Source organism: Trachypithecus francoisi, unplaced genomic scaffold (assembly GCF_009764315.1).
Source record: "Trachypithecus francoisi isolate TF-2019V2 unplaced genomic scaffold, Tfra_2.0 Lachesis_group4, whole genome shotgun sequence".
NCBI classification, from domain to species: domain Eukaryota; kingdom Metazoa; phylum Chordata; class Mammalia; order Primates; family Cercopithecidae; genus Trachypithecus; species Trachypithecus francoisi.
Window position 1 is genome coordinate 119,940,977 of NW_022681469.1, and position 13,004 is coordinate 119,953,980.

The window sequence follows — 13,004 nt, forward strand, 5'->3', positions numbered from 1 at the left end:
GAAATCACGTAAGAAATCATGGATGTCCTTATTAAGCCACAATAAGCTAGCGATGATTTCGTTTTTTAATCTTACCATTGAATGATGTTCATCTGCTTTTCACCTCCCCCAGGGAAAGCTTTAGGCAAATCCACAGTGGTACCTGTACCATATGAGAAGATGCTGCGAGACCAGTCGGCTGTGGTAGTGCAGGGGCTTCCGGAAGGCGTTGCCTTTAAACACCCCGAGAACTATGATCTTGCAACCCTGAAATGGATTTTGGAGAACAAAGCAGGGATTTCATTCATCATTAAGAGGTGAAGTGCTTTCTCCCTTTGTAGCCATCAACAGTTGATTCATATAAATTTGAATATTCAGCTTATGTTAATATATTTTAAAAATTCATATTTAACACAGAAGTCATTTAAATGTATGTGCTACAATAATTTTGTGTATTCATATGGAGTTTTGTTTTGTTTTGTTTTAATGCAGACCTTTCTTAGAGCCAAAGAAGCATCTAGGTAAGTAAGAGATTCAATTCCTTGATAGCTGGCTGGCCTCCGTTTTGCTAGATTTTAATACACTTCAATGGTTTCTGTTTTATTTTCTTTGAGAATATGATGTCAGACATTTTTGGATGAGCTGTTTAGATGTTTATATAATCCACGAAAGGTTCCTTGAGCTAAAAAAGTGGAGACTTGTTTTTTTGTTTTCTTTTTTTTTGAGATGGAGTCTCACTCTGTCCCCCAGGCTGGAGTGCAATGGCGCGATCTTGGCTCACTGCAACCTCCGCCTCCCGAGTTCAAGCAATTCTCTGCCTCAGCCTCCCGAGTAGCTGGGATTATAGGTGCACGCCACCACACCCGGCTAATTTTTGTATTTTTAGTAGAGACGGGGTTTCACCATCTTGGCCAGGGTGGTTTTGAACTCCTGACCTCATGTTCCACCCACCTCAGCCTCCCAAAGTGCTGGGATTACAGGCGTGAGCCACTGCGCCCAGCTGTTTTTTTGCTTTCAGCTCCGCTGCTTGTTTTCTACAGAAGATCATATATCTGCCCTCACTGAGCAGAATTATGAGTAGGATTTAATTGACCTAATGTCATTGACTAGTCAAGGCATTGTTGGGCACACAGCATTGGGTGGGGAGGGGATACGCAGCTGTGTATCAGCATTACAACTTTTGAGAGCTGAGAGTCTCATGGAAGAGAGAAAAGTCTGTAAAGTGAACATGGCAGGATCATCACATCCCTACTGCAAGAATGGTTCTGAGAAAGGGCTGTGGATGTTATTGGAGGTTGGATCCCTTTATAGTTCAGGGAAGAGTTCATGAGGAAGAGAGCATTTCTATGGGCCCTTGAAGAATGATGAGGATTTCAGCTTCCTTTAGGGAAGTCTAGCCATTTCATTTGAAGGGAAAACAGCATAAAGAGTGGTACCCTTTAGAGCCAGGTTTATTTGAGACTTTCGGAAGTAAATAACCAGTATCATTGCAATACTCTTAACCATGTAAGGATGAAAGGAAAAAATTATATATACATAAACACACACATTGTATTTTCTATTAACCTTTGTTTTATTCTCATTGTGGTGAAAAGATTACTTTTTTAGCAGATTTATTGAGGTATAATTGATACACCATAAAATTCACTTGTCTTATTTTATTATTATCTTTTTGAGACGGAGTCTTGCTCTGTCGCCAAGGCTGGAGTGCAGTGGTGTGATCTTGGCTCACTGCAGCCTCCGCCTCCCAGGTTCAAGTGATTTTCCTGCCTCAGCCTCCAGAGTAGCTGGGATTACAGGTGTGCGCCACCACGCCTGACTGATTTTTTTTGTATTTTTAGTAGAGATTGGGGTTTCACCATGTTACCCAGGATAATCTCGAACTCCTGACCTCAAATGATCCTCCTGCCCCGGCCTCCCAAAGTGCTGGGATTACAGGCGTGCACCACCGCACCCAGCCAAATTCACCTGTCTTAAGTATATAATTCACTAATAGTAGATTTACAGTCTTAAAATGTTTTTAACCCATCATCACAGTCTAATTTTGGGATGTTTTCATCATGCCTATCTCTGTTATTTCATGAATGTTGTAGAAATGGAATATGTAGTATGTATCCTATTGAAATGAGCTGTTTACACTGAGCATCATTCACTCGAGGCTCATCGAGCTTGATGGGTGTATCCGTAGTTTCTTTTTATTGCTGAGCACTAATTATTTTATGACAGGAACATATACCGCCTGTTGATCCAATCATCAGTTTATAGATATTTTGGTTGTTTCTACCTTTAGGTATTGGGAATAATGTTACAGTGAACACACTTGAGCAAGTTTTTGTCTGAACATATTCCTTGATATCTCTTGGATTTACATAGGAGTGCAATTACTAGGAATAGGGTAAATTTACACTGAACTTTTTTTTTTTTTTTTTTTTTTTGAGACGGAGTCTCTCTCTGTTGCCCAGGCTGGAGTGCAGTGGTGCAATCTCCACTCACTACAAGCTCCACCTCCCAGGTTCACGCCATTCTCCTGCCTCAGCCTCCCGTGTAGCTGGGACTACAGGCGTCCGCCACTGCGCCCGGCTAATTTTTGTATTTTTTGAGTAGAGACAAGGTTTCACAGTGTTAGCCAGGATGGTCTAGATCTCCTGACCTTGTGATCCGCCCGTCTCGGCCTCCCAAAGTGCTGGGATTACAGGCGTGAGCCACGGTGCCCGGCCTTTTTTTTTTTTTTTTTTTTTTAATGAGACGGAGTCTCGCTCTGTCACCAGGTTGGAGTGCAGTGGCACGATCTTGGTGGCTCACTGCAACCTCTGCCTCCTGGGTTCAAGAGATTCACCTGCCTCAGCCTCCCGAGTAGCTGGGATTACAGGCACACGCCACCATGCCTGGCTAATTTTTGTATTTTTAGTAGAGATGGGGTTTCACCATGTTGGCCAGGATAGTCTCAATCTCTTGACCTCATGATCAAGGGAGGCCTCCCAGAGTGCTGAGATTACAGGTGTGAGCCATCGCACCTTGCTACACTGAACTTTGAAGAAACTGACAAGGTGTTTTCCAAGGTGGCTATACCATGTTATATTCTAGCAGCAGGATAGGAGGGTTACCGCCACATTTCTGCCAACTTACTTCTTGATTTTAGCCATTTTAATAGGTGTGACATGGTATCTCATTTTTGTTTGATTTTTAAAAATTTCTCTAGTGATTGTTGATGTTGTGTTATCTTTTACCTTTTTTTTTGAGACAGGGTCTCACTCTGTTGCCCAGGCTGGAGTGCAGTGGTGCAATCTCCACTCACTACAAGCTCCACCTCCCAGGTTCACGCCATTCTCCTGCCTCAGCCTCCCGTGTAGCTGGGACTACAGGCGTCCGCCACTGCGCCCGGCTAATTTTTGTATTTTTGAGTAGAGACAAGGTTTCACAGTGTTAGCCAGGATGGTCTAGATCTCCTGACCTTGTGATCCGCCCGTCTCGGCCTCCCAAAGTGCTGAGATTACAGGCGTGAGCCACGGTGCCCGGCCTTTTTTTTTTTTTTTTTTTAATGAGACGGAGTCTCGCTCTGTCACCAGGTTGGAGTGCAGTGGCACGATCTTGGTGGCTCACTGCAACCTCTGCCTCCTGGGTTCAAGAGATTCACCTGCCTCAGCCTCCCGAGTAGCTGGGATTACAGGCACACGCCACCATGCCTGGCTAATTTTTGTATTTTTAGTAGAGATGGGGTTTCACCATGTTGGCCAGGATAGTCTCAATCTCTTGACCTCATGATCAAGGGAGGCCTCCCAGAGTGCTGAGATTACAGGTGTGAGCCATCGCACCTTGCTACACTGAACTTTGAAGAAACTGACAAGGTGTTTTCCAAGGTGGCTATACCATGTTATATTCTAGCAGCAGGATAGGAGGGTTACCGCCACATTTCTGCCAACTTACTTCTTGATTTTAGCCATTTTAATAGGTGTGACATGGTATCTCATTTTTGTTTGATTTTTAAAAATTTCTCTAGTGATTGTTGATGTTGTGTTATCTTTTACCTTTTTTTTTGAGACAGGGTCTCACTCTGTTGCCCAGGCTAGAGTGTAGTGGTGCCATCTCAGCTCAGTATAGCCTCAACCTCCCAGGCTCAAGCAATCCTGGTGCCTTAGCTTCTCAGTAGCTAGGACTACAGGCGTGCGCCACCATACCCAGCTCATTTCTGAACCTTTTTTGGTAGAGACAAGCTTTTGCGTGTTGGCCAGGCTGGTCTGGAACTTCTGAGCCCAAGTGATCCACTTGCGTCGTCCTCCCAAAGTGCTGGGATTACAGGCTTGTGTTATCTTTCATTGTGCTTATTGGTCATCCATTCATTTTTTTTGATAAATATCTATTTAGGTCCTTTTAGGTCCTTTTCCCATTTAAAAATTGGGTTTATTTGTCTTATTATTATTGAGTCTTAAGAGTTTTTTTATAGTCTTGATATAAGTCCCTAATTGACGATTTGTTAAAATTTTTTTTTTTTTTCTTTTTGCAATGGTGTCACTCTGTTATCCAGGCTGGAGTACAGGATTTGAGAATATTTTCTCCAATTCTAATAAATCTACATTATTCTTACTGTATAACTTGTCTTTTTCACCTGCTTGGTAGTATCCTTTGAGGCAGAAACATTTTAAATTTTGATAAAAACCAGTTTATTCTTTTGTCAATTATGCTTTTGTTGTTGTTGTTGTTGTTTTTGAGACAGAGTCTCACTGTGTCACCCAGGCTGGAGTGCAGTGGCGTGATCTCAGCTCACTGCAACCTCCACCTCCCGGGTTCAAGCAATTCTCCTGTCTCAGCCTCCTGAGTAGCTGGGACTACAGGCGCCTGCCACCATGCCCGGATAACTTTTGTATTTTTGGTGGAGATGGGGTGTCACCATATTGCTCAGGCTGTTCTCAAACTCCAGACCTCAGGTGATCTGCCCACCTCGGTCTCCCAAAGTGCTGGGATTACAGACGTGAGCCACTGCGCCCGGCCCTCACTTATGCTTTTGACTTCATATTTAAGAAACCATTGCATAACCCAAAGGCATGAAGATTTGACTTCTATGTTTTCTACCATAAGCCTTATAGCTTTGGCTCTTACATTTAGATCTATGGTTCATTTTTGACATCATTTTTGTATATTGTACAAGGTAAGGGTGTAAATTCATCTTTTTGCACGTGGATATCCTTTGATTCCAGGACAATTTGCTGAAAAGACCGTCCTTTCCCTCGGGATATCCTTGTTGTCTTTGTTGAAAGTCATTTGACCCTATATTTATTTCTGGACTTTGTATGTAGGAGATCATGTTGTGTGAGAATCAAGACAATTTACCACTTCCTTTGCAATCTAAGTGCCTCTTATTTCTTATTCTTGTTGCTCTGGCTAGAATATAAATGTCAAACAGCATTGGTAATAGCAGACATCACCTTGTGATATTAGTAGGAAAGTATTTTGACCATGAGCTATGATGTTAGTGGTAGGATTTTTGTGTAGATCTCTTTTAAGATGGAGAAATATTTATCATGTTTATGTTAAATTTCAGACTTAAAAGTTTTTTTATCATTTGTATGTATGTATGTATGTATTTATTTATTTTGAGATGGAGTCTTGCTCTGTCGCCCAGGCTGGAGTGCAGTGGCGCGTTCTTGGCTCACTACAACCTCCGCCTCCCGGGTTCAAGCAAATCTGCCTCTGCCTTCCGAGTAACTGGAATTACAGGTGCCTGCCACCACACCCAGCTAATTTTTATATTTTTTAGTAGAGATGGGGTTTTACCATGTTGGCCAGGCTGCTTTTGAACTCCTGACCTCAAGCAATTTACCCACCTCAGCCTCCCAAAGTGCTGGGATTATAGGTGTGAGCCACCGCGCCCAGCCTAATCTCAGCACTTTGGGAGACCACAGTGGGAGTCTCCCTTGAGTCCAGGAGTTCGAGACCAGCCTGGGCAACATAGCAAGCTCTAATTTCTACAAAAAATAGAAAACAATTAGCTGGGAGTGGTAATGCATGCCCCTGTAGTCCCAGCTACTCAGGAGGCTGAGGTAGGAGGATTGCTTGATCCTCGGGAGCTGGAGGCTGCAGTGAGCTATGATCATGCCACTGCACACCAGCCTGGGCAACAGAGTAAAACCCTGTTTCTAAAAAAAAAGAAAAATGTGTATCGTCATTTATACGTCAGCAGAGTCATATTCTCCATATTCCATCTTACTAGACAAATGGTATGTGTCTGCATTTCTCTCACTGATGAAAATAGAGCTTTTTCATTCAAGGAGGGTGTGGTTGGGTGAAGGGATGAAAAACAATGTTTGTTCTGGTGTGATCCGGAGCTGCAAAGCCTAGTTCTACCCCATTCATTCTTTATTTAAAGGCTTTAGAAGTATGATATTTGAAATGTTGCAAAACTAACGCCAATTTTTTTTTGTACGTAGGTGGTCGTGTGATGGTAACAGATGCTGACAGGTCGATACTATCTCCAGGTGGAAGGTAAAAACCTAATTTCATTACTGCTGTTTAACTCCCACATCTCAAAAAGTTTTAGTTGTTAGATAATTGAAATATTAGAATATTAAAAAGGCCTTATGTCACACATCTTAAAGTTTAATAGGTAAGGATAGCATTTGCAGATCTTGTGAACATGCCCTCTTTGACTTGGTATTTCTGAATAGTAGAGTTCCTGGGAAAAGCCAACGGCGTTGGTCACACTGTGAATTGGCCTTAGAGTGATATTTGGAAGTTAATGTTCTATTCTGTAGTATTGTATTGTACTGTTTTCCCCAAAAGATAGATAGAAATTAAAGTACTAAGTTCAGTTGATAATTCTTTTTTCTTTTTTTTTTGAGATGGAGTTTTGCTCTTTTCGCCCAGGCTAGAGTGAAGTGGCGTGATCTCGGCTCACTGCCACCTCCGCTCCCCCCCGGGTTCAAGTGATTCTCCTGCCTCAGCCTCCCAAATAGCAGAGACTACAGGCATGTGCCACCACACCTGGCTAATTTTTTTCTATTTTTAGTAGAGACGAAGTTTCACTATGTTGGCCAGGCTGGTCTTGAACTCCTGACCTCAGGTGATCCACCTGCCTCCACCTCCCAAAGTGCTGGGATTACAGGCGTGAGCCACCGCGCCTGGCCCTATAACTCTTAATATGCTACTCTGTAGTATTTTATAGTACTTTTTTCCCCAAAAGATAGATAGAAATTGAAGTCCTAAGTTCAGTTGATAACTTTTTTTTGGAGACAGAGTCTCCCTCTGTCACTCAGGCTGGAGTGCAGTGGCATGATCTCAGCTCACTGCAAGCTCCGCCTCCTGGGTTCAAGCGATTCTTCTGCCTTAGCCTCCTGAGTAGCTGGGACTACAGGCGAGCGCCACCACACCTGGCTAATTTTTGTATTTTTAGTAGAGACAGGGTTTCACCATATTGGCCAGGCTGGTCTTGAACTCCTGACCTTGTGATCCACCTGCCTCGGCCTCCCAATGTGTTGGGATTACAGGCATAAGCCACTGCGTCCAGCCAAATGACTCTTATTTATGCAAGAAATAAATATGCCAGTTTTAAGCTGAGTCAGGTTGGCACCTGCCTTGGTCAAGGGAGGGATCTTACACTTTGAGACCCAGAGACTTTGAATGTTGTGGGAATGACTGTCACCAGCACATGGCTTGATCAGGGCTTTCTTCTCCTTGCAGTTGTGGTCCCATCAAAGTGAAAACTGAACCCACAGAAGATTCTGGTACGTACTAGTGCTTTTAGAATCAATGGTGAAATTAAGGAAGACTTTTCCTTAGTGTAGAAGGTTATAGTTTGACTCAGTTATTGTTTTGTTTTGATAAGAAAGAGGCAGTCACTACTAATATATTCCAACTGTGACACTATTTGTTAATGTTATCACATTAAGACCCAGAAAGGTAATTTGTTCAGTAGGTGGTAGGCAGAGTTCTTTGCCAGTTACACATGTTTGTAGATAAAATGTATTATCTTCTTTTCCAGTTATACAGACATACAATGTAAGAGGTCGGCTGTTCTGTAGTACTTTTTACAAAAATCAATAGAATGCCACCTTCGTCTCCTCCTTCCCTCTGCACTCCCATTTTCCACTCTCCAAGGAGACCATTTTCAATTCTCAAATAATTGAAAATTATTTAATTCCTTATTTATTTGTTTATTTAGTTTTTGAGACAGAGTCTTGCTTTGTCACCCATGCTGGAGTGCAGTCTTGTAAGTTCGGCTCACTGCAACCTCTGCCTGTGGGTTCAAGCGATTCTCCCACCTCAGCCTCCCGAGTAGCTGGGATTACAGACATACACCATCACGCCCGGCTAATTTTTGTATTTTTAGTACAGACGGGGTTTTGCCAGGTTGGCCAGACTGGTCTTGAACTCCTGACCTCAAGTGATCCACCCGCCTCAGCCTCCCAAAGTCCTGGGATTACAGGCGTGATCCAGTGCCCCCGATCCCCTGTTTATAATTCGGTTCTGTCCTAGAACCATGGCACCCAGATGTTCTCAACATATTTATTTATTTCATCGTTTCGCCAGTGTTATTCTGTGTCCCAGTGCCACCGTCAAGCCTCCTGCTGCTCGGCCCTGTGCCCCTTATTCACACGGAACGCTCCTTAGTGGGCTGTCACCACCCTGCCGGCCCCCTCATCTCCCTCTCTCTGCCCAGGCCCTCGGCAGCTTCCCCAGCCCTTCCCCGGCCCTTCGTCAGCCTTCTCATTCTGCCATGCTTCCTGGGCAGCCACCTACCCTGCTTGACCCCATCTAAGGGCATCTCGAATGAGTTGCTGGGGAGGAGGGAAGGGGGCGTTAACATGTGTGCGTGCATGTGAATGAGAGCTTTTATGTGTGTAAGTGTATTTTGGGAGCGCTGCAAGAAAAGTGTTGAATTATCCTTTTTTGGAAAAGGTATTTGAGTCTTTTACACTGTTTGCCGGTTTTACAGAAGGTTTTTCTTTTTTCTTTATTTTCACTCCATAGGAAATCTCACATTTTTGTGTAGTTTTTAGTAGATTGTGCCAAAAAAAAATCATCATTTTGCAAATTCTTCCCCTTAATTCATGTATTCATCTCCTGAATATTTAGTTGGCTTCCAAAAAGAAACATGCTGAATCGGGAAACCCCATGTATTTAATCGAATTCTTTCAACTGTCTTTATGTACTCATCAGCATCATTATAGGTTTCTGTTTTCTCTTTTACACTTTGCATCTTTATATTCTTAATTTATCCTGCAAATAAAATTTTATTTACATTTATGGCCAGGGTGCAGCCAGGAGACAGAAACCATATCAGTTATTGGAACAGAGAAAATTTAACATAAAGATTGTTGGCCGGGTGCGGTGGTTCACGCCTGTAATCCCAGCTCTTTGGGAGGCTGAGGCGAGTGGATCACCTGAGGTCAAGAGTTCGAGACTGGCCTGGCCAACATGGTGAAACCTAGTCTCTGCTAAAAATGCAAAAAAATTAGCTAGGCATGGTGATGGGCGCCTGTAATCCCAGCTACTCAAGAGGCTGAGGGAGGAGAATTGCTTGAACCCAGGAGGTGGAGGTTGCATTGAGTCAAGATCGTGCCATTGCACTCCAGCCTGGGCAACAAGAGTGAAACTCCGTCTCAAAAAAAAAAGGATTGTTAACTAGTTATAAAGTTGTTTAACTTTGTAACCTAAAGGAGAATACTAAGGTTTTCTTTAAGGAACAGTTCTAGGCAGTGACTGCCACCCCGTCAGCTTTCCATCTGACTTCTGAGGTGGGGTAGTGTTTGGCTGGTGCTGGTGGCTGACGGGCATGGCGAGGCTGCTTCTGGTAGTGTCGGAGACATTGCCAACCAGGCACAGCTGTTGTGATGGGAGGGCCTGCTTTGGCTAGGCTGATTGAGGATATCGAGGAGTCACCTTTTTGGGATGAGAATGCAGACAAGAAGCCAAAAGGAAGGCCCAGATCCCTTCCCCTCCTCTAGCCTGTCTCTCTATAGTGTATCCTTGTGGCAGAGACTCACATAGAGGCAGCTGCTGTGCAGAACTCAAGCTTCAGCAGAAACCCAGAGGATGGGTTTGCAACTGAGAGACATCAGTTTTGCGGCTGGCCCAGGCTGTTCTCTTTGGCTACTCAGCATATATACACACCCTTCCCTGCACATTTGACCTTCTGTACAACGAGACAACTCTTCCATCTAAAGAGATGTAATTGACTTCCTGCAAAGAAATCCATTTTTACCCTCTCCTCAAAATGGGGAGACACAGTGTTCCAGCAGTCACACCCATCGCTGGGAGACTGACTTAAAAGTCACGAGCTATATTACCTGCTCTTTAAATGCAGCCCAAACCTCTTTGAGTAATCCCTAGTCTATTGGACAAATGGAAAGGAAACCTCCAACCATACTATTGTGAAATGCTACTGCATAGAAGAGAATAGTTAGTATATGCAAACGCATAATCTTGACACAAACACATTTGTAACAGACAAGGAAGAGAGTAGGAATAGTTGCCACAGTCTGTGCTTCTGCAGCTTACCAGACTTTTTTTTGGATTTACCTTTTTACTTTATTTCTTTATATTTTTTGAGACACAGTCTCACTCTGTTGTCCAGACAGGAGCGCAGTCGTGTGGTCTCGGCTCATCGCAACCTCCACGGCTCCGGTTCAAGTGATCCTCCCACCTCAGCCTCCCCAGCAGCTGGGATTACAGGCGTGTGCCATCCAGCCAATTTTTGTATTATTTATTTATTTATTTTAGTAGAGACGGAGTTTAACTGTGTTGACCAGACTGGTCTTGAACTCCTGACCTCAGGTAATCCATCCGCCTCAGCCTCCCAAAGTGCTGGAATTACAGGCGTGAGCCAGTGCCCCCAGCCAGTATGTGTGGGATTCTGTAGCCGATTGGAGTGACCCAAATTTTTATTCCTGAAGGGTCTGAATCCCCAGTGGATCTGCCTTTTTTGTTAGCTATAATGCTGTAATTTATTGCCTGCCTGCCTGTCTGCCTTCCCTCCTTCCTTCCTTTCTTCCTTCCTTCCTTTCTTCCTTCCTTCCTTTCTTCCTCCCTCCCTCCCTCCCTCCCTTCCTCCCTCCCCACCTCCCCTCCTCCCCTCCTCCCTTCCTCCCTTCCTCCCTTCCTCCCTTCCTCCCTTCCTCCCTTCCTCGTCTTGCTGTGCCACCCAGGCTGGAGTGTAGTGGTGCCATCTCTGCTCACTGCAACCTCCACCTCTTGGGTTCAGGCGATTTTTGTGCCTCAGCCTCTCGAGTAGCTGGGACTACAGGTGCGTGCCACCACTCCTGGCTAGTTTTCGTATTTTTAGTAGGGATGAGGTTTTACCATGTTGGCCAGGCTGGTCTCGAATTCCTGACCTCAGGTGATTCGCCCGCCTGGACCTCCCAAAGTGCTGTGATTACAGGCATGAGCTGTCATTGTGATTACTGCCCGGCTGTTAGCTGTAATTTTCCATTCACTTTTACCGATGGACACGAAAGGGCTAAGTTAGCCCAGAGAATTGCAAAGGTCTCAGATGCAGTGTTCTCTGCCACCACTGTGTAGCAGCAAAACACTTTCCCCTTGGTGATCGAAGGCAGTGGAGTAACTCCTTTGTTTGCTTGTTGCTTCAGGGATGCATACCCTTTGTGTATCAATTTAACTCTCTTTGAGCTCTTTCTCTAGAGTTGAAAATATTCTTTACAAAGTTGCCCAAGTCAGAGCTCACGATTTCGTTCGTGTTAGGGTTGGTATGACTGTGGTTGAATATCTCAGCCTGAAACATGTATGTGCACCCGTGCATTGTTTATTTCTTTTTCTTTTTTTTTTTTTTTTTTTTTTCTTGAGACAGAGTCTCGCCGTGTCACCCAGGCCGGAGTGCAGTGGCACAATCTCGGCCCTTCCCAAAGTCAGCTTTTTAATAACATCGATTGCTTTTGCGTGTTTTGACCTTCCTACGAATGGAATTTACACAACATGTACTCTTTTGTATCTGGCCACAAAGGTCTGCTTCAAATCACCTGTCCTAATTGTGGACAAAGCCTTGTGCAGAAAAGTGTGCTTTGTACCCTGGCACAAATCCTTGTAATAAAAGGGATTTATTAGGCGAAAAAAAATCAATGTATCTCGTTATTGAAATTGTTAACCATGATGCTGTCTCTCCTTTGGAATACTGAGTTATTAAAGCTGATGTTTATAAGTGTGTTTCAATGGTTTATAAAAGTATTTTTAATATTAAGTGAGAAGGGAGTGTGGCAAAATGTTCTTTGATTCTAAAGATAAGAATATGCTGGAGAAAAGAGCAGCAAATAATTGCAGAATATTAATGAATGGTTAAAATTTTGCATTGTCTGGGATTATAGGTGATTTTTACCTTCTGCTACCTACTTTTGTCTTTTTAAAGACCTAAAGTCTTTATTTAAAGTAAATACGCACTGCTGTATTTATAGGGAGGGCAGAGAGGATTTCCCTACACAATCTAGCTGAAAGTTCTGACACGCAATCATATCATTGCATTTGCTTTTCTAGGCATTTCCCTGGAAATGGCAGCTGTGACGGTAAAGGAAGAATCAGAAGATCCTGATTATTATCAATATAACATTCAAGGTAATTCGAGTTAATGCAGTTTTTCATTCTAAAATTATTCGTGGTTAAAATTAAAATTTGCTCATCAATTGCTTTAATTTCTTAAATAGACTTTTATTGATCAGTTCTTGATTAACATATATATTTATAATTCAGTCACTGGGATAAAACATTTTAAAAATGGGGCTATAAGATCGACTCAGACAATCCATAGGGGATATGTAATATAGCCATTCATGTTCTTAAAAGGATGAGCAAAAGTTGTGGCACAATTTAGAATTCAATCCCAAGTTGTAGTGTTGCAAAATAAAATAAACCTATTAGGCAAATGCAGATATATCGTCAGCTTAACTTTTTCTCACTGCATAATTTTAGTATATTAAACACTTAAAAAAATCTGGTTAGCTTTGCCATGTACATACCTAATACATCATCTTCACTGCATCCAAGATAATGAAATATCTATAACCCCAAAAGTTTCCTGTGTCCCCTTG

At 43.1% G+C, this 13,004-nt stretch overlaps 1 protein-coding gene across 6 annotated transcripts in view; it reads left to right on the forward strand.

The window, feature by feature from the left end:
* GTF2I (general transcription factor IIi) overlaps positions 1–13,004 on the forward strand; it is a 115,041-nt gene that overhangs the window by 47,418 nt on the left and 54,619 nt on the right. For all 6 annotated transcript variants that reach the window (XM_033192904.1, XM_033192907.1, XM_033192905.1 and 3 more), the window contains exons 5-9: positions 113–296; positions 472–500; positions 6,402–6,456; positions 7,651–7,694; positions 12,454–12,531. In XM_033192904.1, the coding sequence (XP_033048795.1) occupies positions 113–296; positions 472–500; positions 6,402–6,456; positions 7,651–7,694; positions 12,454–12,531 (390 nt within the window). The remainder of the gene's footprint in view (positions 1–112; positions 297–471; positions 501–6,401; positions 6,457–7,650; positions 7,695–12,453; positions 12,532–13,004) is intronic.